The 27,453-nt window shown below is 34.0% G+C and overlaps 1 protein-coding gene across 10 annotated transcripts in view; it reads left to right on the forward strand.

Moving 5' to 3' along the window:
• LOC117122962 overlaps positions 1-27,453 on the forward strand; it is a 103,738-nt gene that overhangs the window by 56,091 nt on the left and 20,194 nt on the right. For 4 of the 10 annotated variants that reach the window (XM_033268737.1, XM_033268738.1, XM_033268739.1 and 1 more), the window contains 6 exons: positions 4,601-4,689; positions 9,001-9,278; positions 22,423-22,680; positions 23,879-24,008; positions 25,421-25,593; positions 26,801-26,967. In XM_033268737.1, coding sequence (XP_033124628.1) covers positions 9,179-9,278; positions 22,423-22,680; positions 23,879-24,008; positions 25,421-25,593; positions 26,801-26,967 — 828 coding nt within the window. In that variant the 5' untranslated portion in view covers positions 4,601-4,689; positions 9,001-9,178. Of the gene's footprint in view, positions 1-4,600; positions 4,694-7,039; positions 7,143-8,813; positions 8,908-9,000; positions 9,279-22,422; positions 22,681-23,878; positions 24,009-25,420; positions 25,594-26,800; positions 26,968-27,453 lie in introns of those variants that run through there. The other 6 variants (XM_033268743.1, XM_033268745.1, XM_033268740.1 and 3 more) reach the window with 5 other exon arrangements.

The raw sequence follows: 27,453 nt of genomic DNA on the forward strand, positions 1-27,453 counted from the left end.
CTTTCTGAAAGGGGTATTAGAAAACAGTACATATTAATTCTTGGTTTACTTTAGTATTATTCCATTTTCATACATAATGGAAACCAGATGAAATGATTTGCCATCACATTATATATTCACTTAGGCTCCATCACAGGCTAAATAGAAATAATAGTGAAGTAGAGATAAAACAAATATATTAGTATCAAGTATTTAATTACAAGTGGTACGTATCATTAATTTCCAAACAGTATGTATTATTAATTATTGGTTTTACCTAAAAGAATTATTTTCATATACAATAGAAACCAGATAAAATTATTTGAGCTTACATGATATACTCATGTAGTATGCTCCATCACAGGCTAAATGAAAGTAATATCGTAAATAGAGATAAAACAAATATATCAGTATCAAGTATTTAATTACAAATGGTATTTAATAGAGTTATTTTTAATACTTTGTGGCAAAAATATAGTCTGAGACAGTAATTGAATTGTTTGATTAAATCAAAACTTGTCATTCAAACTATAAGTTGTATATAAAATTTCGAGCCAAGAATCTCACTAGTAATTTGATCGACCAGAAGTTTTTAATTTTAGTTTTTATTTTCTCTGAAGAGGACCACATGTGCTCTTCCAAGAAACATTGATGACGAGGTTAATATAATGAGTTCTTGGAAGATAGAGTTTGTCTGAGGTTAGCTATTAAGTCAAGAATTCGGTTCGGACAGTGTTGTCTATTTGTCTTGGCCAATAACTGATGAAGTCATAGAAACCAAGTTAGTTAAAAGTGACACATCTATGAAATACTATATACAGTATCATAATGCTTATTTTGAAATAGACTTAAAAGCATCAGTTAATGCCCATGTGTCAGCTTTTTCAATAAAACTTAAACCTTCAGTTTATGTTGGATGTATCAGTTTTCCAAAGAAAAGTTAACTACAGTCCGTATAATACTGGAATATACTGTAAGTGACAAGTAAACTTGTCGCTACAATAAATAATAAAATATAAATAATAAAATAAAATAAAATTTAAAAAAATGGTAACCGCTAGAATATTACCCAGGTATTGACGATATAGTAATCCGTAGCGCCCTCAACAACACCCTGTGAGTTGAGAATACTTGTCGCTGGCAGCTGTATTGTGTAATATAAAATATAATCAAATATTCTGTAAACCATGATTGCCATAATAATTTTGTTTGTTTTATCTAAAAAAAATGCAAAATTCTGACGAAAATAAAAATTAATAGTTTTTGAAACTAACATTGTAGGCCTACTGTGTATATTTTTCATCAAGCCCTTCTTAAGTCGTGTACAAATAAAGCACAAATATACTTATTTAATCCTGAGTGGGTGGAAATTATCAGAGGAAGTTTTAAGCAGAATTCCAAAATGCAAGTTGATACTGATAAGTAGCTTTTGGTTATAAAAACATGAAATTATAAATATTCAGTTTAAATCTTATTTAACTAAATATTGAATTTCTTTACTTTGTCAAATGATGAACTATTTGTATTTAGTTGTAATTTTCTTTCAACGAAATAAAACTCTTCCTTCAGTTTTTTCTTTAATTTAATTTGAAAATAATATCATCTTTCAACAGTAAGAACTGCTTCATATCCATATTAAAAATCAAAGTCACATCAGAATAGCATATCAAAAAGCATACCAATCAGTGTAAAAAAATTCTATTTGATTTAGAAAATATAAATATGGATTATTCACACCTGATTGACAAATATACGTGGGTGTGGTTGTCACAGTGGTTGAGTTTCAGGCTCTGAATGTTGAGGTCAGTGGTTCAAGTCGTTGCTTTGAACTATGCTTGTGTCCTTGGGAAAGAAACTTGACTTATGGTTGTCTATCTCTTCCCAAGGGTATAAGTGGTAACCTGGTAGGTTTTAACACCATGCACTAATTACTGCTTCAATATAATTATGTTTTGGTGTTTAGTATAATACAAAAAAAAATATAACTTTAAGAATTATACACAAAAAAATAGTTAACTATTATCAGACAAAAAGACAAATGTAGAAGATAAACAAAATTATTTACAAAACGTTTACAAAAAATTCAATGTGGAGGTCTGAGACACTCAGGCAGTGTCAAACAAAAATACCACAAAATACCTGCTCCTCATGACCCTATGAATTTAAAATAGATTTATTAGATCTCTTTTAAATTTAAATATTTTAGAAATACTTTTGTGTGGGGTGGTGTTCAAAACGTTTGAACTGCACATCAGTTGTTTTTTTTTCTTATTCTTCTCTAAAAATATTATTGGTCTGTGCATGGAGGAATAAATCCTCCATGGTCTGTGTAAATCGCTGTTTGTCAAATGCTCTCTAAGAAGTGAGTTTATTTTATTTTTGGTCATTGTCTAAAGATTTTCGCATTATAAAATCAACATTTTTCTTCTAGAGAAGTTTCTACAGTATGGTTAATCAATAACAAAGTGTATAATTAAATTTAATCCCATAAAGTATCCAATAATATTGTAATCAGCATTTCTCTCTATTAAAAAGAAAAAATCATGAAATCTATCGAAAGAAAAACCAATAATTGAATTGAATATTTTAAAAGTTACTTTCATTGTTTAGCTATCAGCAAATCATAAACTTTCTTATAATAATCTCATATTAGACAGCATAAACAATATTGATTTTATTTATACAGTTTCTAAGGATGTTTTATTGGGAGGTTGTATAATATTTAAAGGATTGAATCAAACTGAGAATAACAAGCAAGTAGTTTGAGTAACACAAAATCAAGTAAATCTGGATTGAAGTATGGATTGCATTTATGTTCGTGTTTATCATCTGCTTTCGATAAAAAAATCAGGAAACGTCTCTGATATGAATACTAAAATCAGATGATGGCGTGGGCAGTATTTTTCACATTGTTGCTATCTGTTGACCGTCGTTATTCTGCATTAATAATGAAAGTTGCAGTGCGATTATTGACCACTGCTACATAGTTATCGACCCCAAGGACCATAATTGCTTGAAAGGCAATAATGTCTTTTTGTAGGTGAGTGTTGTTCAATAGTGTCCTCTAAACTTGAAAAAAATTCCCTATTGTTGTTGATCATGTATAGTCTTGTATAATTCTATAGTTAATTAGTTTTCCTGATTTCTGGCAACATTCCTTTGCTCAGGTGGTGCATGCCTCTGGATACATATTTTTATATAATTAACATGCCAATAAACAGAACTTTACAAGAGGACCATTTTCGTTTGATATTTCAGTGAACATATTATAAAGCTTATAAATATAGTATTTCATCAAAACACAATTCTGTAATTAAAAAATGTGACGGCAAGACTGAGGAAGGCATGGCGCCATGACATGACTATGATGACACGACTGTCGCCAGCATCACCTTGTTCAGGTTTTCTTGAATGCCGCATACACTTGACCTTGTTGACTGACAACTGTATTCTTGTTGACCTGATTATTGCTGTAGGCGCAACGAGTGCGTGTTACCTGAGCAACTCTGGAGACACAGGCATGATCAACTACACAGGCCATCACTTAGCAACCAAGGTTTCATTTTCACCTGTCCAGCTGCTCTGAAATATGTGTTCCATATTTTGTGATAGTCATTTCGTCTTCAGATGAAGTGGCGAAACATAATTATGTCTTTAAATTTTATTAAGGTACATTGATAGTTCAATTGCTCATAATGATAAAATTTTTACAGATACTGGAATGTTGATATTCACTTCATTATTGTATACCGTAATAATGGTACTAGTAATAATAATAATACTAATAATAATAAATACTAATGAGAATAATAAAATAAATCATAATGAGATAAAAATTTACAATATATTAATGGCATGAGTAGTAAAATCTGAAAACCCAAGAACATCAACTACCGTAAAATATTGATTTAAAAAAGTTTTAAAAAGTTATAAATTTCAAAAAAGACCAAAACAATATAATTTTTACTGATTTAGTCTTTTTTATCACATTAAATTTTTTGATTCCATCTAATTCAAATGTCTGTACTAAAAATAAGATACAAGATACCTTGTCAAAAATGTCTGAGATATATAAAATAAATAATGAAAAAAAACATGTATTAAATGTATTGAAATATATACTTAAAAGTCAAGGTACAGAACAGCCTATTGTTGTCCTTATCTCAAAGTTTGGAGTACAATTACAAAGAAACAATGCAAAACAGAACTAGCCTATTATTATCATTGTCTCTAAGTTTGGAGTATTACATTACAAGGAAACACAATGCAGAACACAACAAGAAATGAAAATTTTTTTTTACTGAAGATTTGTTGGCTGTATTGCTCCTGGAACCTTTGCTAAACCGCATCAAATTGCAATGTGAAAAGGTGAACGTGTGATACCTATGGAATGTTGAAATCAACCAGTGAATGTGTGCACCTTAAGTACCTCATAAAGCCTAGTATACAGTAGTATAGTATTGAGATGTGTGTATATTATGGTCATAAATATTATTACTCTGCAGTTTTTTTTTTCTGACCTCAGTTGAAGCTCAGCAGCTTTTAGATTTGATGATTGTGTGATGTGGTTTCTTCAGTAGCAGCTGTAAATTACAGTTTGTTTTTTTTATTCTCTCTGTAGATGTGTAGATTATTTTGTGATCAGTTCAAGCTCAGTAGCAGTATTTTAGATGATTTTGTGGTCATCAACTGAAGCTCTGGAGTTAATTTGTGAGTATGTGATCACAGTTAAAAGCTCATTGTACAGTAGAAATGCATGTGTTCATCAGTTAAACCTTAGTAGCAGGTTTGATGATAATGCAATAATCAATTCATGATTGGTAGCTGTAGATAAATGTCATAAATTGAAGCTTGGTAGTAGTAGCAGACGAGTATGTAATCATATGTGTAGCAGCTGTAAATACGATCGTCAATTGAAGCTTAGCGGTTACGGTATACAGTAGGTAAGTGTGAGATCATCAGTAGCAGCTGTAGATAAATATGTGATCATAAATTGAAGCTAAGCAGTTAAAGCTAAAATAAGCATAAAATAAAATTGTTAGTTTATCACCCGCTCCCTCATCATTTTTGGGAAAAATCTGATTTTTTTTTTTTTTTTTTCTTTTCAATCAACATGTTTTCATTTCAAACGGTCCTTTTTCCATCTTTTTTCACCTGAAAAGCTCAGGGTTTCTTGCAAATATGCTGGTACAACAAAAACATATGTTTTAAATATAAATTTGATTCCATTCTTATGACTTTTTATGTATGTGTCTCTAACCATTGATTTACTTGTGATCATCGGTAAAATTGGGGCGGGATTAGGGGGAAAAAAAAACCTCCCTCCCTCATCAGTTTTTATTCTTTGATAGGGTGATAAACTAATAATTTTTTTATGGGGCCTAAGTGAATGATGATCAGTTGAAGCTCAGAAGCAGCAGCTGCTGTAGATGAATATGTGATCATCGATTATTGAAGCTTAGCAGTTATAGAAGTAAGTGTGTGATCATCAGTTAAAGCTCAGTAGCAGCTGATATATATGTGATCATCAATTGAAGCTTAGCATCTACAGGTAAGTATGTGATCATCAGTTGAAGTTGCGTAGCAGCTGCTGTAGATGAATATGTGATCATCAATTGAAGCTTAGCATCTACAGGTAAGTGTGTGATCATCAGTTGAAGTTGAGTAGCAGCTGCTGTAGATGAATATGTGATCATCAATTGAAGCTTAGCATCTACAGGTAAGTGTGTGATCATCAGTTGAAGTTGAGTAGCAGCTTCTGTAGATGAATATGTGATCATCAATTGAAGCTTAGCATCTACAGGTAAGTGTGTGATCATCAGTTGAAGTTGAGTAGCAGCTGCTGTAGATAAATATGTGATCATCAATTGAAGCTTAGCATCTACAGGTAAGTGTGTGATCATCAGTTGAAGTTGAGTAGCAGCTTCTGTAGATGAATATGTGATCATCAATTGAAGCTTAGCATCTACAGGTAAGTGTGTGATCATCAGTTGAAGTTGAGTAGCAGCTGCTGTAGATGAATATGTGATCATCCATTGGAACTTAGCTTAGGCAAGTGTTTGATCATCAGTTAAAGCTCATTAGCAGCAGATGAATATGTGATTATCTATTGAAGCTTAGCATCTACAGGTAAGTGTGTGATCATCAGTTGAAGTTGAGTAGCAGCTTCTGTAGATGAATATGTGATCATCAATTGAAGCTTAGCATCTACAGGTAAGTGTGTGATCATCAGTTGAAGTTGAGTAGCAGCTGCTGTAGATGAATATGTGATCATCCATTGAAACTTAGATTAGGCAAGTGTTTGATCATCAGTTAAAGCTCATTAGCAGCAGATGAATATGCGATTATCTATTGAAGCTTATTAGCAGTTATGTGCAAGTGTGAGATCATTATTTCAAGCTCAGTAGCCACAGCAGATGAATATATCAGGGGTAGCACTGGGATTTGTCCAACGGGGCTGATTCTCTGACGAGGTGTGATAATATGTAGACGTGATCGGGCGTCATCCCTCAGAAGTGATCTAGGGGCATATCTTCTGGAAACTATGAAAATTTATGTGTTTCAAAAGCTATTTAATAGATTTTGTGTCTAACTAATGTAAAAAAAAACATAACTATTTCTTCTCCATGATGAAGTGTGTTTTTCTCCCTGAAGGAGAGACTAACTCTCTCAGATGGATGAATCTGCTCCCTTTCCCCCGCTGGGCCTTGTCTGGTGCCACCCCTGGAATATGTGATCATAATTATACAGAAATTATAATTTAGTGTCAAACATCAAATAGAGCATTTTTTATTTCCTATTTAAATGTCCATTAGCACACATTTAAAAACATTACAGTACCTGGTTTTCCTTTTTTTCTGGAAAGGTCAGAGGTTTAAACATTCTCCAAGCTTTTACAAATCTTTAACCCAATTAAATTCTTAAAATCCATCCGTCAATGGTAGCTGCCTTAGGCACTGTCATCACTTGTCTTACCCACTGTTCAGAGAGCTCTATTCTGATTGGTCAAATCTATAAGGGTTTCTTGGAAGATTACCACCCACTGATTAGTCTATAGTCTTGATCAGTTCAGTGTGTGAAGTTGAGAAAGCATTATAGTCTGCTAAGAAATTGTGTGATAGCTACCATGAATGGGAGAATATTCAGAAGTAGACTTAATACAGGTGAGTTAAGGTGTTTGATTTTCTGCCTAAAATAGAAATTTTAGGTTAGATAGTATAGTTTATGTAGGGTTTATTACCAATCTAACAGCCATGTTGGGTATTTATTATTAGTCACTTAGCCAGGGAGATGGTTTAGCTATGGCTATACAGTATAGGTTCCGTGATGCTGAGTCCTGTGGATGCTGCCTAAGCATTCTTTACCTCATCAATAACAAACTGTTCTAAGTAATATATGACTATAGTCATACTTTAAGTAATTTGTAATATTACTGATAAATATCAATATATGTATTAGTATGCTGTTTAGTATACTATTATAGGGAAGTGCTGTTTTATATGTATTATTTATATAATGTTATTATACCCATTTAAAGCACCAGTTGTTCATATTTTATGCTGTGTTCCTATATTTTAAACATATTTTTTATGCTGATATTTTTCTGTGCTATTATCAGAGCTAATCAGCCAGGGTGTTATATTTATGTTATATAATATACTATTTCCTACATATATATATATATATATATATATATGTGTGTGTGTTATACATGACTATGTTACTCTGTTGATGTCATGATGATTATTGATTATATTATGACAAGGAAACGCAGAGGATAATGCTGTAAAATTTAGGAATTGATGTATTGATGAAGTTAGCACGTCATTGACATTTTCAACGGTCATTGACCACTTTTGTTACATTTGACTCATCGCCATGTGCCTCGATAGTATATATAATGTCAGACATTTTTAATTGAATAAAAATAGATATTTACAATATGTTACATACATTGCGGAATGAGGCCAGTCCTTTAGTGTGGAGGTTGATGGATCGCTGTAGATAATCTATGTGACTGCTAATAAAATTCCAATGTAAATATAGAGTACATTTGCAACTCTACATTCACAGCTAATGTATTGCATGATGTTTCTATTAAAAAAGTTTTGCATACATCTAAACGATTAAATGATGGAAGCAAAGATGATTTGCAAAAAAACCAATGATCAGTAAATGATTCACTGTCAAAATGAATTGAGATTTAAATAATTTTTTTATCAATTTAGACAAATTGAGGTTTTCTGCAGTCAAACTTTACTTAAGTATTGTTATTATAATATATTGTAATATTATTGCTATATATTGTAATATTAATAATATCATTGCTATATATTGTAATATTAATAATATCATTAGTATTTGTTATTCTTATTTTTCCTTATGATTTATTGAAATGTGAATATTGTTCTAAAAATTGTTCACTGTACTGAAAATATATTTTCCTTATTGTAGCCTATATCATTGAATTGCCTGACACGATACACGATATTAATCCACTTTTAATAACATTGACTTTATTGTTGAAGTTCCTCGCTTGATTGACTACACTGTGATCAGAATATGCACTAGGCCTACAGTATTCCTCTTCATCATTATCATCTTCATCATCATCATCATTATCATCATCTTCAACATTGTTATTTTTTTCATCATTATCACAATCAGGGTGCAAGAATTATTTAAGATGATAAAAATTAATCATTACACTTGCCCTATTCTTTGTCACAGTGACCTAACTTTTACAAGAATGTTCATTGGACCATTTATTCCTGCCCTAATTTAAGAACAACTATACAGTAATAGGTTACCGCCCCTTTTTATTTTTACCTCAGGGACATCTTGTTTGCTGTCAGGTCATCAATGCATCGCATCTTACTTAGAAAGCACTGACCCTGTGGGCACAAATTTCTGAGATAAATAGACAGGGTGGGTGCATATAAGCCTTTTTTAATTTTCTTCTGTATATGAGCTGTATATGAGACAAGTTTGATTGACTAGTTTCTACTTGTGTATTTGCAGCTCATGAAGACACAACAGTGCTTGTAGGACATCATCGTGTTTCAGCCAACCGCTGTCAGTTAACCTCATCTAGGACGCCTTTATAAGCAACAAATCCTGGATTTCTTTTTAGAAACTGAACAAGTAGAGTGAGAGTGATGTAAGCTGTGTGACTTTACCTTAACTTCAAGAAGTGATCATGGATAACCTCAAAAACTTAGTGTCCTGTGTTTTATTGATTGCTACTTTGTCTGTGCGAAACTGTGCCGGCATAGAAGAAACTAACATTTACAATTTAAGTAAGTTTTTTTTTTTGTTGTAATTATTGAAAGAAGTAAAACATACTTAGAGTATTATTGCACATATTTAATGAATGTACATTAATATTTCAAGTGTTCATATTCAAATAAATGTCATTCAGTGCATATTTATTTGCTTTAAATATGGGTGTTATTTTTAATTAAATGTTAAATCAATTTATGCTATAGGCTGAAGGTGTACAAGTTTTTTTTATTTTCATATTAAAAAAAAATATATAATTTTTAATACCTAGGATATTATTGGGTCAAAGTTCTTAAGCTAGAATTTACTGCAGGTGCAGTATACCTCCTTGGTTTAGGTTTTTTTCTGGTGTGGGCCAGTTCACACAATGCAATCAAGGTTTTAAATTTGTTTTTTCATTATTTGAAACAGTGTATATATGTTGAGACTCTGACCATGAAAATTATGGTGTCTCACGTCCAGTATCAAATATTATCTGTACACCAAATAGACATAATCAACTAGAGCAAAATACGCACAAAACTTTTCTTTCCTGCTGTAGAAAAGGATACTATACCATAGCTCATTGTACACTATTTACCGGTCCTATACTGTACTAAAGTTCAACAGTAATTGCGCGAGCAAAGCAAAATTATAGATGCCTCCAGGGAGGTGTGCGATGTCACCAACTGTCATTCACACACATTTTTGAGCCCCGGAGCAGTTGGCGGATCTCCCCCTAAAAGGTTTGTGTTCTGTTTCCCCCTCCCAGTCGTCCCCACCCCATTAAAAATGTTCAAAGTTTCCCCGTCCCAGTCGTCTCCACCCCATTAAAAATGTTCGAAACAAAAGATTACGCTCAAGTAAATAAAAATCACCTCATCCCCATCATCTTCTCTCATCATTTTAAGGCACCTAGATACGCTACTAGGACACAGTTATCTCTTTTTGTGTAGCATTTTGCCTGTTGTATTTAATCGGCCCAGGGCCACCTTAAATTACGGCCGACTCAGGGACGACTCAACAAAATTTTTGTTCACAGTGATTGTTTTAAGTCGGCCCAGGGTCGCCTTATAAACGTTCACACTTCTCCTTTGGGCCGGGTCGATGAATTGCAAGACAGGAAGTTTGAGGCGATCGCATTACATGATGGCGGAACGGTAAATCACAACCTAGAATAAACACATGGAATTCGCACAAAACATGAACCTAATTTCAAATATTTTCCTTATACTTTTTCGATTTTTTAAGCGTAGCATTCTGCTTCATGATTATGGCGACGATAATTATTATAATAACCAAGGCCTATAATTAGCGCAGCTCGACTTTACTCTGTGCAAAACCAGACTCGCGATTTTGGAAGTCCATACCTGTATCAAGGGTAAACTATATAGGCCTATGTAAGACTGAATGTTGCTGTCAATGTTTGGTCACAGACCGGGGACACAGATTGTGAATAAGTAGCATCAAGATCAATCTATTTGGCAATAATAATTATTTTCATATTAGGTTCATTCACAAACAATTTTAACAATTATTTTTTTCTGTCCTCGGGGTCATGTGAGTAGCTTCACGAACGTCGACACAAAATGCACGTGGTTGGTGAGGATGACGTTCACAGAAAGAATGATACCGCTATACAGTGTTATGATTTTAGAATATAAACTTGTTAAATTAATGTGTGCTATACATAAAAACTGGGTTTCTTGAGCTTGTAATAGGCCAATATATTTTTTCTCTACTGGAATTCTTCAACTGTAGAAAAGAAAGTCGTAGTTTTCGTCATCTGTCAAACGGCCCATGCGTAAGGTTTGTATCACATGGTATTTTCCCATGTTTACAACTTGGTGTGTGATGATGCTTATGCTTCGCACGGAGACTGTGAGAAATAATTAGTTAGGCATAGAGACCTTATATATAACAACTTTTATTCAAAAACAATAGTTCAACTGAATACAATTTACTCTACAGTTTCCTTAACAATTTATTTCACAATGGTGTTTTTTCGCGCAAGTCAGTTCAAATGAATTTTGTGGTTAGATAAGATGTTAAAATCGACCGCAATCAGAGCGAACTTGGGCCGGCTCAGGTTTGGCTTACGTTCAGATATAAAGTTGGGTCGGCCCATAGCCGGCCCAGGGTCCTCATTGCGGGACTTGAGCTGACTCAAAAGTCGGATTAACTTTAGGTCGGCTCAGGGCCGGCTTAACATTTATTGATTGTTCACACTTAAAAATTGCCGACCCTGGACCGGTCCCGAGGCGGCCCTGGGCCGACGTAACTCTCAAGTGTGATCAGGCTCTTAGAGTAGTAAACATAACTTTTTTTGATTGCTTTATTTGCTTGAACAGCTTTATAAATGTCATGTCAGACCACAGAATAGGATGGTGATATGGCAAGTTTCCATATCAATATAATTCTCATTTAGTACCTGGAGTATTTAATGGAGCTTTTAATCAGTATAAAAGGTAGTGTAATAAATGGCTGTAGTTCCTCCCTTAGCATGTACAGCTATATATATCTTCTTTTGAGTCCCATCGGTCTCACAGAGATTGGTTACTGCAAATTGTACTACTACTGTATAGAATATACTTAGTTCATTCTCTGCATATAGTGCATACATGTTTGTTTTAAATTTGTTTTTAGTTATTTCTTTATTGCATACAACAATGTAACACCAGCAGAATGGGAATAAAATATAAAACACAACATATTGTCATAATTCAAATACTGTAGTCAAGCAATTATATAAAAGTAATTAAAAATAATAATAAATATCAATAAAAAAAACAATACAAGAATCATAATAAAAATGAAAACTCGCAATGGAATTAAATAAAATAAATAATAGCGCACTTTATTGAAACTATAATGAAGAATATTTTTTAATTTAGAAAACAAAAGCTAAAGGAAGACGACAAAATAAGCCATATACACCAGAGAACATTCAGAAGTGTTTTACAATGAAACTATAATTTGTTCCCTTCCCTCTGATGCTTGAGTAATGTCTGATTTTTTTCACTGGAATATAGGCTTAGGCCTAGTTTTGGATAGGCCATTGAATCACAGGGAATTCCTGGATATAATCCCATCCCCACCCCCACTCCCTCTCCCAAAAAAAAAAAACCTCCCACCCTCATCAATTTTTTAAAAAAAGAGAATGATAATCTAATAATTTTTTCTATGTGCCCTTAAGACAGCTCACTATACAGTACCATATCTTGGAAGTATCTTAACTTCAGGCCCTTGTAGTTTTATTTTTTTAAATTTTATAGTAATTTAAACTACAATACAATTCACAATTAGTAATGCAAACAATAATTAGCTACAAGGAAAAAAAATATACACAATAATAATAACTGCGACAAGTCTTCAATTCACATTCACATAGAGTTTAGTCTCCAATATGCGCTACATAAGTAGAAAATTATTATTTTTATTATTCAACAGCCAGTGTCCCGCCACTTACAGAATGGAAGCAACTTGGTTTAGAATTGCAAGAGGTTTGACTGAAAGTAATTTTGCATGCACACAATGAAACGAAAACCAAAATTCTACGACAAGATAGGGGGCACCCTATTAGAATTTGATTATAGTTCAAAACTCAAACTTGCATAATATAAATGTAGCATGCTTTTGATATTACTGCCTTTTATGTTCTTTTGAAGGACGCCCTCTAGTGTGTGGTAGTACTTTTCGAGATAGGATTGCGTTTCAACGAAACACCCAAGAGTCAGACCTCTTGCAGATTTAGACTCTTTGATGGAAGTCAACCGGGTACATAAAGTCACGCGTGATTTACTGACATGAATTCAGAAAATGAAAAGGCAAATGGCTATAATGTTCGGTACTATTAAATTTTTGCTTGACATAAATTATAGGGGATATTCAAAATATGAAAGTTACTCTTGATCTTAGCATTGGATACCATATCCCAGTTTAAGGCGAAATAAAATTAATTGCTAGTTACACGTCCCTGCCCTCAAGGAAATTTTTGGAGCCTCATGAAAAAATTTACTATTTGCTATTTTCCAAAACACAATTATTTTTCCATAAAAAATGAAAGATGATCAGAATGATTGTTTTCAAACCGTAAGAAGTTGTAGAAACATATATGCCAGAATAAAGTACCAGATTAATTTTACTTCTTTTATAAAAAAAAAAATAAAAAAAAAAAAAATTATTATTTAACAGTCTATTTACTACTACTACTAGTATAGAATAGCAAATTGTAAGTTCCCTCTCTAAAAAATAATTTCAGATCCGGTACATGAAAATAACATTTTATTTTATTTGGCACAAGTGGGTGTATCCAAACTGAAAAAATAATCATCCAACTACATTAAGGAATGTATTCAAAATTGGTGTGTTTTGTTTTTTATGTAAACAAATTAGCCTTATACCCACCTGTTGTTGAGAAAGTTTTTTTTTTTTTACTTTGACACAGAATAGTATATAAAATGCCTTCAACACTATAAATCATTTGTTTTTCATGGTCCAGAACCTTCCTGTCTGTTTTGGTTTGATAGCTGTTACAGTTTTCATCTCTAACTGTATACCCCTCACCTCTGTTAGAGTTGTCAGCTTATTGAGTTGTTGTTAGGAAGTAATTCATTTTAGGATGACTCTTACACTAATAATTCATAGTCTGGTTATTCTTGCCTGCAGTACTGTATTTTAATATCCTATCAGCTATATGTATACTTTATGACGATTACCTTGTTGAATACAATAACATCTTGAATATAAGCCCATAGGCACAAAATCAGCTTGAATTTGGGAGTATGGACTTATACCCGGGAATATCCTTTTCACAAATTGAAAGACATGTAAATGTTTTCCAACCTGACGGCATGTTAAATATTGGCCAATCATATCCAATTGAAAGCAAATCTTAGATTTTTTTTTTTCTGAGAGTATTTGTAAATGTTAGCCGAAGTACACATTCAAGTCATACCTTGTGTTTCGCTCGGGAACTGCTGGTACGCGATATTAGCAATCTGGGATGGTTTGACGTCATTGTAAAGCTCGGTTTCCATACATTTGCTCACCCTGTCGACAACAGTGACCGACAGTTGTCGTCAAGGTTGAACCTGGTTCAACTCTGCCGATTGTGTTGCAGACGAATCACGTTGCATTGCTAGCTGCCTTGACGCAATCAGGAATGGCATGTTTGAAAAGTGTGTATAAATAAGAACATATAAAGAATATTTTGAGCCTGAAATCTACAAAAAAATAAGAACACTGAGCCTGGGCAAAATTTTTACTGGAATTCTTATTAAAAAAAATATTGTAGGCCATGACAGCCTTTTAATTATTTTGACCAATGAGAATTAAGGTAACATAGAAGTTTGCATCCTCATTTAGTCTTGCATGCTATATTGCAATGCAGGATTATTTTAATATTGTGCATTTATGGCTTTTGGATGAAATAAATGTTTTGTTGTATTGAATAGAATTGAAATGCATTGAAAAATCTAAACAGACAATCTCTTTTGCTAGTGGTGCCATGATGTAACAGATAATTAAAAACTTGGCAAAAAAGTTACAAATTGTATCCATGGCAATAAATTATTCAACAGTATAGTAACCATGGAAACATCTTCGCCAATAACTTGCCTGTGGTAACATCTTTACCTTTACATTGTATTCACGGCAACAAACTCATTAATCTATCATATTTCTGAACAAATTTCATGCATGATCGAATTCAAGAACAACAAGAATGATTGCCACATGGCAAAGTCGTCTGTCAATGAACAATATCTGTGTGTGATTTATTGATTGATATTGATATTCATCTGATTTTCATTTCTTGAGATTATATAATGTAATATTTACTTCATCTGCTATTTTATTTTTGGAGTAAAAAGGCCATTTTTTGTATTTAAAAAATTGCTAAACCCCGCAAAACACAGTGCAAACCCCATCCAAACTCTGTGATAGTGATTGAATCATGTAGTATAGGACTCACTTGATATCTCAGTAAAAAATAATTATAATGTTCCATTCGTAACAACCTACTTTTTGGGTAAAAATGCCATTTTTTGTATAAAAATATCGCTAAACCCTGCAAACCTCCAAAAACACAGTGCAAACCCCATCCAAACCCTGTGATAATGATTGAATCACAGAAGTATAGGACTCAACTTGGTATTTTAATTTTTTTATATTAAAAATGGCCTTTTTACCCCAAAAATAGGTTGTGATAGAACATAAAATTCAGATTTTTTTTTATTGAGATACCAAGTTGAGTCCTATACTATGTGATTCAATTATTATCACAGAGTTTGGATGGGGTTTGCGGTGTTTTTTTTTGGAGGTTTGCTGGGTTTTCGGGATATGCAGGGTTTAGCAATACCCTAATCATTTTTGCCCTTGAAAAGTGTGTAAAATTAGAACAAAATTAGAACATTTTTTAGCCTGAAATTGGTGAAAAGGTAAGAACACAGATCATGAGCAAAATTTTACTGGTTCTTATTAAAAAAATGTAATTATTTACCAGAATACAGAAGACTACAGTAGACTGCAATGATGATGTGTAAGCCTTCATACCGAAAATTTGTTTTGGATGAAGGACTAGGAAAAAAGCTGATGGCAAGCAATGTATAATGCTTCAAATTTTCTTAATTTGTGAAATCAATATCTGTAACGGTATTCGTGCACGGTGTAAGTATCCGTGCAGGAATTTCTGGTATGAGGCAAGAGATTTTGCTAATCTGATTTAAAGTATTATCAAACGAATCATATTGCACTCACTGACATAAACAGTACAAGAACTGTTCCTCTATTTCAAAACATTAAAGATATGGTATTATTAATACGCTTTTCGTTTCTGGTCCAATTTTAATATGTTTATGCTCTGTCCTAGTAAATGATTTAGGGTCTTCATGAGTGGTAGCTTCAAAAATGTAAAAGGGCACATACTGCAGGAGTTTGTTCTTCCTTCAGCTTGGATTAATTCATACATGGATGCTAGAAATATATTTGGTCAATGTTGAATATTCATGAGAATTCCCCCTTTACACTCAGTGTTAAATGGCTTAAGAAGACATAAAAGAAAATTGTTCAGATAAACAAGAGTGAAGTTTGGTGCACATTAGTGAAAAAACTACACAATAGGCCTACAATTGGCAGTATTACATTTATGCATGAGATTTCGGTCTTTGAATGTGAGGGCTTGAGAGAGGCCTCAAATGCATAAATGGTATGAGACTTGGTAGGTCTAGAATCTTTATTTACATTGTATTACTTAATCATATACAGTATGCATAGCCGTGATAAATGGGAAAAGGATTTTAATTGTATGTGTTGAAATAAATTCATGCGGTTTCGTAAAGAGATTATAATTTTCTTTTTTTTTGTTAAACCAGGAATAAACTTTGATGAAACTTACCGACGTTTCATAACTACTTTATCAGTTCACATTCACAAGTGATGTTTCTTTTTGGAAACGGCGACCATATACTGGAAATAGCGCCACCAGTTGAAGCCTTTGACTGGGATTGCCAGGCCCTGATCTGTGTAGTGCCAAAAATAGCCTCAAAGATGTTAGGGATCAAGGTGCCTCCCTGGTCTCTATTCATTGTATGTTCTGCCTTCCTGATCTGGATCGATTCTTTAATCTTTCTCTATTCCTGATTGTGTTCATGTAGAATTCTGACATTGGTAAAGTCTATATAGAATGGTTGAATTTAATGGCATGGTCCGTGATTGCCAATTTGTGTAAAACATACGGAAAGTGAGGATCTCCCTGCTCGCGTCAACACGCCCTTGGTGTTACTTTCCACATCATTTTGATGTTCGCAATTCTCAATCTTTGGGTATGCCAGTCTCTTTGATATATACATAGGGGCAATTCAAACAGCTGACCTGATAAATGGTGCCACTACAGTCCAAATCCTGAATTTTGTCCTTCGGGTGGATATGCTGACTTCTGATTTTGTTTTTTGGTACAAAATACACATTCGTATTGTGGCAATTTAATTATTTGAAGCGCATATTAAAGACCTTGGCCTTTATACACTATATATGACCGCCATCTTATTTGATAGAAGGCCTACTATACAGTACCACTAGGATTTACACATTTTTAATTATATTAGCTATAAAGATGTTGTTTTTCCCAAAACTGACAAGGTTTAAGATTGTCTTAATTCATAAAAAATATGTACTTAATATATAGAATTTCTGGACATGGGATAAAATTATTTTCCTTATTGGCAGTGCTCAGGTTTTCATGGAAACTCTCCTAAAGTGTTGTCTGCTATTCATTATGAAATTGTGACGTAAATTTTCATCACTCCCAATAGTAAAAATATTGCCAAATAACTGACCAATATTGGAAGCTATGGAAACTTTGGAATGTTGTAGAAAATAGTTTTCATGCGAAACTTGGACATAAAACATGTTTTTTTTTTTTAACTCAATACTTTCTCATTTTGACTGAGCCATTGTAGATATCTTTAATGATCCTATCATCATCGTTAGAAATCATCACCATTTAATTGGTGGCATCAATGGGTCTGGAAATTCTTCTTCTAGAACTTGGTATTCCAATATAGTACAGTAGTAACCCCACTTAGTTATTATTGGACTACAGACACAGTAATTGGTCATCATTTATGGAGATTAATTTTAAACGTAGGTAGTATTAAAGTATGGGGGTCATACAGTAAGTAGAATACTGGGTTTCAATTAGAAGTTTTAATGATATAAATTTGAAGTATATACAAATGTGGAAATGAATGAACATATGTTCAAAAGATAGATTGACATTTACAATTTTCTAACAAATTTACATGTTATTTGTATTGAACCTATTGTAACCATGCATTATGTGTATAAACCAGGGAACAGTTAAATTAACAGTAATTCAACTGTTCCCTGGAATAAGCTATCAATTTGAACATGTTAAAAAAGTCATTATTGTAGTAATGGACCATTAGTGCTGTTGATGTCAATCAGCAAATTGATTATTCAAATTTTGTCATTTTGACCTTTTCAAATATTATGCTGACCTGAGGAATATACCTTCTTGCTTTGCAGAAGAGTTTTCTTTTGAATACCATGCTATTATTGGATGTTTACTTAGGAAGGCCGATAATTAATCGAAATGAAACCGACAGTGTATTCCTTTGAAAACTATGCCGATTTAATTTCCACTGCACACTTCAACACTCAATGTCATTGATATAATTTATTTTATATTATTCAATAATGTTGGCTATTATTAATATAAATTTACTTGAGTAAACATACTTTAGGATTTAAGATTTCTCTTTTTTACGTAATAAGTGGGAAAAAAACTTATATTTATATAATAATAATAATTATTATCATTATTAGTATTGTTAGTTTATAAAAATAATTTGTACCTGAGAATTAATTGTATTTTTGAAGTTCAGGCTGATGGGAATAAGAGTGAAATGCTGTTATAGATTCACAAATATAAAATTGGAAATTTGACAGATATTTTGCATTATTAAAATTGTTATTAGGGCTGCATAGAAAATGTACTGAAGTACTGCATGAAAGCTCAAAAGCATAAACAAAAGGATCTATCACATGATTTTGGTGTTTACAGTACTTAAAACAGTTAAAATTTACACACAATGTAGATCATTTTTGAAGTTTGCGATTGTCATTGTAATATCCTTAAATTTACTCATCCCAGCCCCAACCATGCTAGGACTGAGGGACCCTTTCGAAAAAAAAAAAAAAAAAGGTTGTGAACCAGGGGTCTATACCACCTTTTACTGAATCCTGAAAAACTTCTGAAACAATAAAAATAACTCTGAGTCGACAAATGTTTGAGGGTGAATGGATATTCTATTTGGTATGAAGAATCACCCTTGGAGGTACCCTGGGTGAGAATGGTACAGTCCTTGAGTATTTGCAAGCACCCTGGTTAATACATACAGTATGGATTCTTATACCTTATTCTGACTACACTCTGTTGCGATCAGTTGTGATGTAATCGGTGGTAATCCAAAACTGATTACTCCCGATCGCAATCAACAAGCGCTTTCAGACCAAATCACACTTTATATTGGAACGAGAGGTCAAACGGTACTATTTAAGCCTTGGCCTCCGGCACCAGGCCTATGTTGACTGACTCAGCCAATCGGTGCCTGTGGCATTTGTTGTGATTCGTACAATACAATACAATTACTTTATTCAATACACCTACTGTAGGGTACAAATGCCAAAACCAAGAAGGCAATGCCTGTGAGCTGGTCCGCTAACTAACTTATAAAGTAATGCACAAAAAAAAAGTAATAATAAGGACAAAATTGACCGTTGAGCCTTGATTGTAGAAAGTGACTTTTGATCTTTAAAACAGGGAGGTAGATTCAGCCAGTATTTTGTTCCGTAAAATATAATTCTAGTAAGCCTAGATAGTAAGCCTAGATTTAAGTATAACTTTTGGTATATGAAAAGATGACGACTGACACGTAAAATATGAATAAACATCTTTGTTTATAGAAAAAAGTTTTAAAATACTCTGGAATTTCCCCTGACTTAACTCTATGCATGAGTAGCCCAACATTAAAATTATATAACTCTCATAGCCAGTACATCATGTTCAAAAAATAAAGGAGCTGTGTGAGCAAGCCATTTTGCTTTAGAAATAGATCTTATAGCTCTTTTGTGACCCAATCGCAACGGGTAACAATTGCGATATCGATTTGTATTGGTGTGTGAGCTGTCACACACGATTGTGAATTGCAAATGGGTGCGATTGGGTGTTGTAACCTGCAACCGATGCAATGGATGGATGCTAGTCTAAATAGGGTATTACACTCTCCATAAATATTAGCTTCACTCACTCTGCATTTTCTTAATTTTACATGGATACAACCAGTCTGTGTTAGGCATAAACAGATTGGTATTAAATTTCCCAAATTGAATTTATTTCATGGAACAATTTAAAGTTCAAAAAGCCAGAAGTCTTGAGACATGAGCAATCCTACCTGTCATTTTGTTCAAGCCAGAGTTCACAAGTTTAATGTTTGCATCCTGGTGATGCCCATTCAACATAACATTCAGTTTAGAATTGGAGATATTGAAGGTTGAAGGTGAATGCTAAGTGATGCAGAAGTAATATATATTTTTTTTAATTGACATTTCATGAAGTGGTACCACTTCCAGATGTGAAAAGGACAAAGATTTAGTTAGTAAATGTTATTCAGGTACAGACATTTTATTTTTTTAAATCTTTATTGATTACCAGCCATGTTTAGGGTATAGAATAAATATGTATTATTTATGAATCTGCAACTTAACACTCTGCCCGCCAAACACGGAGATCTCGGTGTTTGATAACGCAACGCTTGACTGCCAAACACGGAGATCTCAGTGTTTGGTAACGCAACGCTTGACTGCCAAACACGGAGATCTGTGTTTGGTAACGCAACGCTTGACTGCCAAACACCGAGATCTCTGTGTTTGGTAACGCAATGCTTGAATGCCAAACACCGAGATCTCTGTGTTTGGTAACGCAACGCTTGACTGCCAAACACCGAGATCTCTGTGTTTGGTAACGCAACGCTTGACTGCCAAACACCGAGATCTCTGTGTTTGGTAACGCAACGCCTGACTGCCAAACACCGAGATCTCTGTGTTTGTTAACGCAACGCTTGACTGCCAAACACCGAGATCTCTGTGTTTGGTAACGCAACGCTTGACTGCCGAACACCAAGATCTCTGTGTTTGGTAACGCAACGCTTGACTGCCAAACACCGAGATCTCTGTGTTTTATTTTTTTTTTTACAGAATCCGAAAGATGGGGTAATCAGGGGTTTAGCCAGAAAAATGAAATAGGCCGTCCAAAATGGAAGCCAGTAAGCGTGGCCCTCAGCCGATGGGCGGGCTATACACACTGGGGACCACGCCCTCTCCCAAACATAAGAAAAAATAGAAAATTATGATCTTCAGAGGACATTTAAAGGTGTTTAAATGTTGGAATTTTGTGTTCAAAGGATTAGTGTTGAATTAGCTTTCACAAAAATATTTCAGTTTAAGACATAGATTGCGCATGGCTATGGTTACTCACATAAATTTTCTAGGCATCTTCATCTATCGCCCGGTAGTCTAGTGTAAATTCTACTCTAGGGCTAGGTCCTTCGAATGAAGAGGTAGGCCTAGACCTACTGTATTTTGTTGACTAATAAAATTTAACTTGTGACATTAACAACAAATCTTCTTTACAGTATTTCATGAATTAATTATAACCTGAGAGTTACAAACACAACAATATTATGTCGAGGAACTGAATCTCAAGTACTGTATTGTATTTGCTGGCGTTGTGAGTGAGTCAGAATTGTCCATTTTCCAGCGGGGTATAAATGTTTTTAACACGACACGTGTTGTAGTGAACTTTTCACCGGGTAGGCAATGGTTATAAGTCTCACACTATTGGGAATCCCTACCAAATATTGATATGAAAACAATGTACATTCATTCAATTAAGGTTGTTTTTATCAAACATAAATATAATTTGGATTTAGTTTAATGTAACAATAGATTTGAAGAATATAAAGAATTTGCTAAAGGTAGACCAGGCCCAATTAGGCTAGGCCGAGCTGATTAGGCCAAGCTGTCCAAGCCGTCACAGTAAAAGTAGCCGTCTTAAATAATTGTTGGCCGTCCAAAAGATGGCCGGACGTCTTGCTGGCTAAGCCTATGGGGGTAATTAACGACATGTACACTATATTCAGTCTCGACCGGAAGTATTTCACTATTTGTGTGTTTACATTAGTGTAGAGCGGTATTGATTTACTTTCATGAAATTGCGTTGTGCGAAATTATTATTAAAGTAAACAATTTAAATTACATATAAAACTGTAGACAATGTATAAATGCATCCACCAAGGAGGTTTTTCTTTCATCAATCTGCTTCTCTAAAACTGTCTGTGTTTGCCAGCAGGAGTGTGTAAAAACTAATGAATGATTATCATAAAATTCAGTGAAGTTGTACATGACCTAAAAAAAGATGCGATTGAATTTTGGGATGTGTATTTTTCCATTCAATGACAAATTGTTAGTTTTTAAAGTGGTATACAATGCTGTGTCTGACCCAACATAATGTCTTAGGTCAGACCCTGCAATGATGGTTTGCGTTCAAAATTTGTAAGAGACAGAAACTTACTATACATTTTTCTTCTTCTTTTTTTTTAGCTATTACACCTAAAGATATTTACGTTGTGAATGGCACAAGTGTAAAAATGTATTGTCATGTGGACTCACACACACGAACTGCAAATGAGCTGGTATGGTATGCTATAAATGAAACCATGCGTACACACTTGCCAGGCACTACAGCAAACAACAGCGTCTTGGTACTTAATACGGAGCCGCCACTTGGTGATTCAACTTACTATTGTGCATTTTCAGATGATCTAGCACACTATGAAGCAACTGTTGTCCACACTGGATGTATGTAGCCTAGCTAAGAAGTTCTCTTTATAATCATCATTATCATTTATCATTCACCATCATCATTATCATTCAATCATCATCCATTATCTTCTTCATCATCTTCAACATGATCTATCATCATCATCCATCAGCAACATCATCATCTTTATCCAATCGTCACCATCCATCATCATCATCCATAATCATCATCCATCATTATCATTCGTCATTATCACCCATTATCATCATCATCCACCATCTTCATCATCATCCAGTATCATCATCCTCCATCATCATCATCATCCATTATTGTCATCATCCACCAACATTAATCATCATCCATTATCATCATCATCCACATCATCCATCATTATCATACATTATCATAATCAATCATCCATAATCATCATCCATCATTATCATCCATTATCATCATCATTCACCATCATCCATCATTATCATCCATCATTATCATCCATCATTATCATCATCCATCATCATCATCATCCATTATCAACATTATCTACCATCATCCATAATTATCATCCATTATCATCATCATCCACCATCATCCATCATTATCATCCATTATTATCATCCATTATCATCATCCATCATCCATAATCATCCATCATCATCATCCATCATCATTATCATCATCCATCCATCATCATCATCCATCATTATCATTCATTGTCATCATCCACCATCATCCATCATCATCATCCATCATTATCATTCATTGTCATCATCCACCATCATCCATCATTATCATCCATCCATCATCATCATCCATCATTATCATTCATTGTCATCATCCACCATCATCCATCATTATCATCCATTATCATCATCCATCATCATCTATCACCGTCATCCATTATCATCATCATCCACCATCATCCATCATTATCATCCATTATCATCATCATTCACCATCATCCATCCATCATTATCATCCATTAGCATCATCATCCATCATCCATAACCATCATCCATTATAATCATCCATAATCATCATCCAGCATCATCATCTATCATCTTCATCCAATTATCACCATCCATCATCCATAATCATCATCCATCACCATCATCAATCATCATTCGTCATTTTTATCGTCATCATCATCCATTATCACCATCCATCATCATCTTTTATATGAGAATGTAAACATTTAAACCTATAAGTTTATCAATTTTTTTTTTTCGCTTTCAGATAAAGCACAAAAAGCGAAGAATTTTGCGTGCCACAGTAGAAATATAATCTCTTTCTGGTGCTATTGGGAGGTAGTAAGGGAGGACCATGTACTAATTACTTCTTCATCTTTCCATTATAAACCTTTAGGGTAAGTCTAATTTCGTAAATAATTATCGATTGTTTTGTTATGGACCCATAACCAAAGTTTTCATAGTATTACTTTAGGATGATGGAAAGTGGTTTATAGTTAACATTTTTTATACTAAAACCATTTTGTTTTCATCAGACAATCACAGGAAGTAACTGTAATGTAGCTTTGGATCTTTGTACAACATTTGTCCAAATATGTTTCAGCTTTCAGGACAATTTAATAGGTAAAGGTAAAGGAATAAGTCAGAGAATATCCCATAACTTGTAGCGTCATAGTGTTGAATTGCATATGGGCGTGGTCTGTGACTACCTAGCAGCCGTAAAGAGGCGCGTCATGGTAGCTACATGTTTCATCATACAACGATAGGAGCTGAAATGAACCATAACATTGGGGTAACCTCCTACTCTTCCAAAAGATTTTAAGTCCTTATCCGAGAAGACATAGTTCTACCAATCGAACCATGGGCGAGGAGCAGCTGAAACCAGCGCCGATGTTAAGGTTGTAGCTAGCGGCACTCCTGCCTTAACACACTGCCATGTGACTCGCATAATGCTATTGACTATGTCTTAATGGGTGGTCAAAATAATCTAATCATTTGTTAATGTAATGGGTCTTTTTGCTTGAGATGTGCTGTTAGTGTGTTATAAGCTAAAAAAAAAATAACGTACCAAGGTTTTCGTCAAACATGTCTCTTTTTGAAAGGTAACATTTAAAGTTACATAGTATGTGTAAATATCTAGAGTACTTACTGTACACATTCTGGACACACCCATAATCAAATTAAGTACACATACATAAATTTTAGTTGATTCTCTTAGATGAGATATTCAAACTTTTGATTGAATTTTTGAGGTTTATCACATTTTGTTGTTATCAGACAGTACATCTTAAAATTTTTTGTGCATTTTGAAATTTGTATTGCTTTATTTACCAAGTGGATACTATGCTTTATTCATTAAGTGGACACTATGACACTAGATTACTGACAACATTCATTGGCCTATCCCCTCAATTCTCCCCTGAATTCTTCTGAATTTGAATACCATATACAGTCGCATATCTGATATCTGCAGAGGTTGGGGTGCACACCCAAATAATCCCCCCTCCCCCAACTCCCTGGCATCCTCACTAGAAGTTTGCTTAGCTAAAAAAATACGCTGAAGTAGTCATGTCATTTTATTTTGCCAGCTTAAGCCCTACAGTAACACTTTTTAAGCCCCTCCCCGACTTAACCATCATGCCCCCATTAGCTAAGCCCCAGCATCAATAACCTTCAGATACATAACGCCACTGCATATGTACAGAGTAGGGTGTTACAACTTGGTAGTTCAAGGTAGATCATATATATACAAATAGAACACTATAGTCTGAAGCTAACTAATGAAATCTTTTACTTTTTATTGTGCCAGAGGTGCTTGGCAAGACTGCATAGACCTGAGAAGCGACAGTGATGGAAACAGGTGTATTATATCAATGGACAATGATCCTTTATACAATTCATTTATGTATGAGGTACAAGTTAAAACGTCAAATGTGTTAGATAATACAACTTCAAGGATTTATTTCAATCCACACCTTCAAGGTAAGTCACCTTAATATTAATGGGCCACTCAATTTAGATGCTGTAATTTGAAAGGCAAATTTTTAATAAAATAAAATGTAGAAAACTCAATACATTAGGAATATATTTAGGCAAATGTAGGCAATTAACCTGGAACTGAAGAATCATTGTGAATTGTATACCAGTGTTTCACAGCTGCTTCGGGGAGGCACTTAGTAGTCGCATACTTCCACATCGACAGGAGCTGAAGAACGTAGTACACTCTTCAGAAACGAGTAGGGGACTGTCCCCGGTGTACTGCTCAAGCACCACCAGAAGGACCCCACTGGAAATAAGTCCTCTCCAGACTTTCGTGGGTTATCCTTGGTGTTAACACCGAATAAATCCATTTAATTTCATTTTATTTATATACTTTGACACGAAGGCCTAGGACTTCTAAAGATTTAATTGCATCTATGACTCAGTGAGCCAGAAGTACCAACAAAACACCCAAAAACAAATTTACAATGAAATTTCGATTAAAATTTATAAAATATCGAAAAGTTAAAAGTATATCTACATCTGATTACTAAAAAGGTATGATTTAAGCCTATTTAGAAATACCTTATACCATTAATTATACCAAGCAAAAGAGGGTCGCAAACCAGTGCCCTGGCCTCACCACTTGAATAATTGAGATGCCTAATATGATGCTATGTAGTATATATGTAATATGTTTTGCTATAGTGATTGTCTTATTATTATATTTAAAAACAAACCCCAAATATCAATTTTACTACGGGACATGCATGTAGATACATTGTTGTAAGCGGCCATCCAAAAGATCAACGACCATAATTTTTTCATGATTCAAGGTGATTTTAAAGGAGTTTTCTTAAAAATGAAGGGTCATAAAATATGTAATTACAGTAGAAACCTTATTAAGGAAACACCTTTAGGACGAAAAAGTGTCCCCTGAATAGAGGTACTATACCCCTAATTAGGGGACACTACCCAAATACAGTATATGAAATTGTCCCCTTAATTGGGGTTTTGGCATGTTGTCATGCAATGCTTCATAGATTTTATTGTAATTTACATGAAAAAGTGTCCCCTTAATTAGTGTGTCCCCTTAATAGTCATGCCCTAAGCAGGGTGGGGGGGGGGTTTCTGGTGTATTTATATCCATTTCTTCGATCTGATGTATTTTCTAAAGGATTTCATCATTTTATTTTGTGTTTTTTTATAGTTCAACCCTATCCACCCAACAATTTAAACGGAGAAGCATTAGATGGAACTCGATTGAACATTACATGGGAACTGCCTCTAACATGGGTTCGTCACTACCTTTTGAAGTGCGAAGTTGGCTATAGAAGAAAATTGCCTCAAAATCAAGCTGAGTTACCTAAGACCAAGGTAAGATTGTTATCCTATTAATTTAGTTGCCTCACTTACCATAGTGTCTTACTATTATTAATTGGTGTCTTACTACTTATTGCTGCGAAGCAGCCAATTCATATTCTTGACAGCAATTTGACCTCTGAAAGGTCATTGTTTGTCAAAAAACGAGTGCCTAAGACGACTGAAAAGCAGAGTTTCTTTCTTTCGTTCTGCCGGGTAAAATCAATTACTTTAGGCGACGTTTGTAGACTAACCTACTCATACCAACGTCCACATGTCGCGCTAGCCTTATCCTACTCTAGGCCTAGACTAGCTAGGATGGTATAGGCCTACCCTTGAAGGGACGAAGGTCCCAATGAAAAACAACGTCGCTCTTTGATAGCTAACATTGTCTATTTAACATCACAATAATTCATTATTAGACCTATAGTTGTTTTTTGAATAGGCCTTTTTCACGAATCGGTAGACATCATGAAGTGATGACAAACATTGCGAATCAGC

Source organism: Anneissia japonica, unplaced genomic scaffold (genome assembly GCF_011630105.1).
Source record: "Anneissia japonica isolate Jap-2015-1 unplaced genomic scaffold, ASM1163010v1 scaffold674_len412849_cov176, whole genome shotgun sequence".
Taxonomy (NCBI): domain Eukaryota; kingdom Metazoa; phylum Echinodermata; class Crinoidea; order Comatulida; family Comatulidae; genus Anneissia; species Anneissia japonica.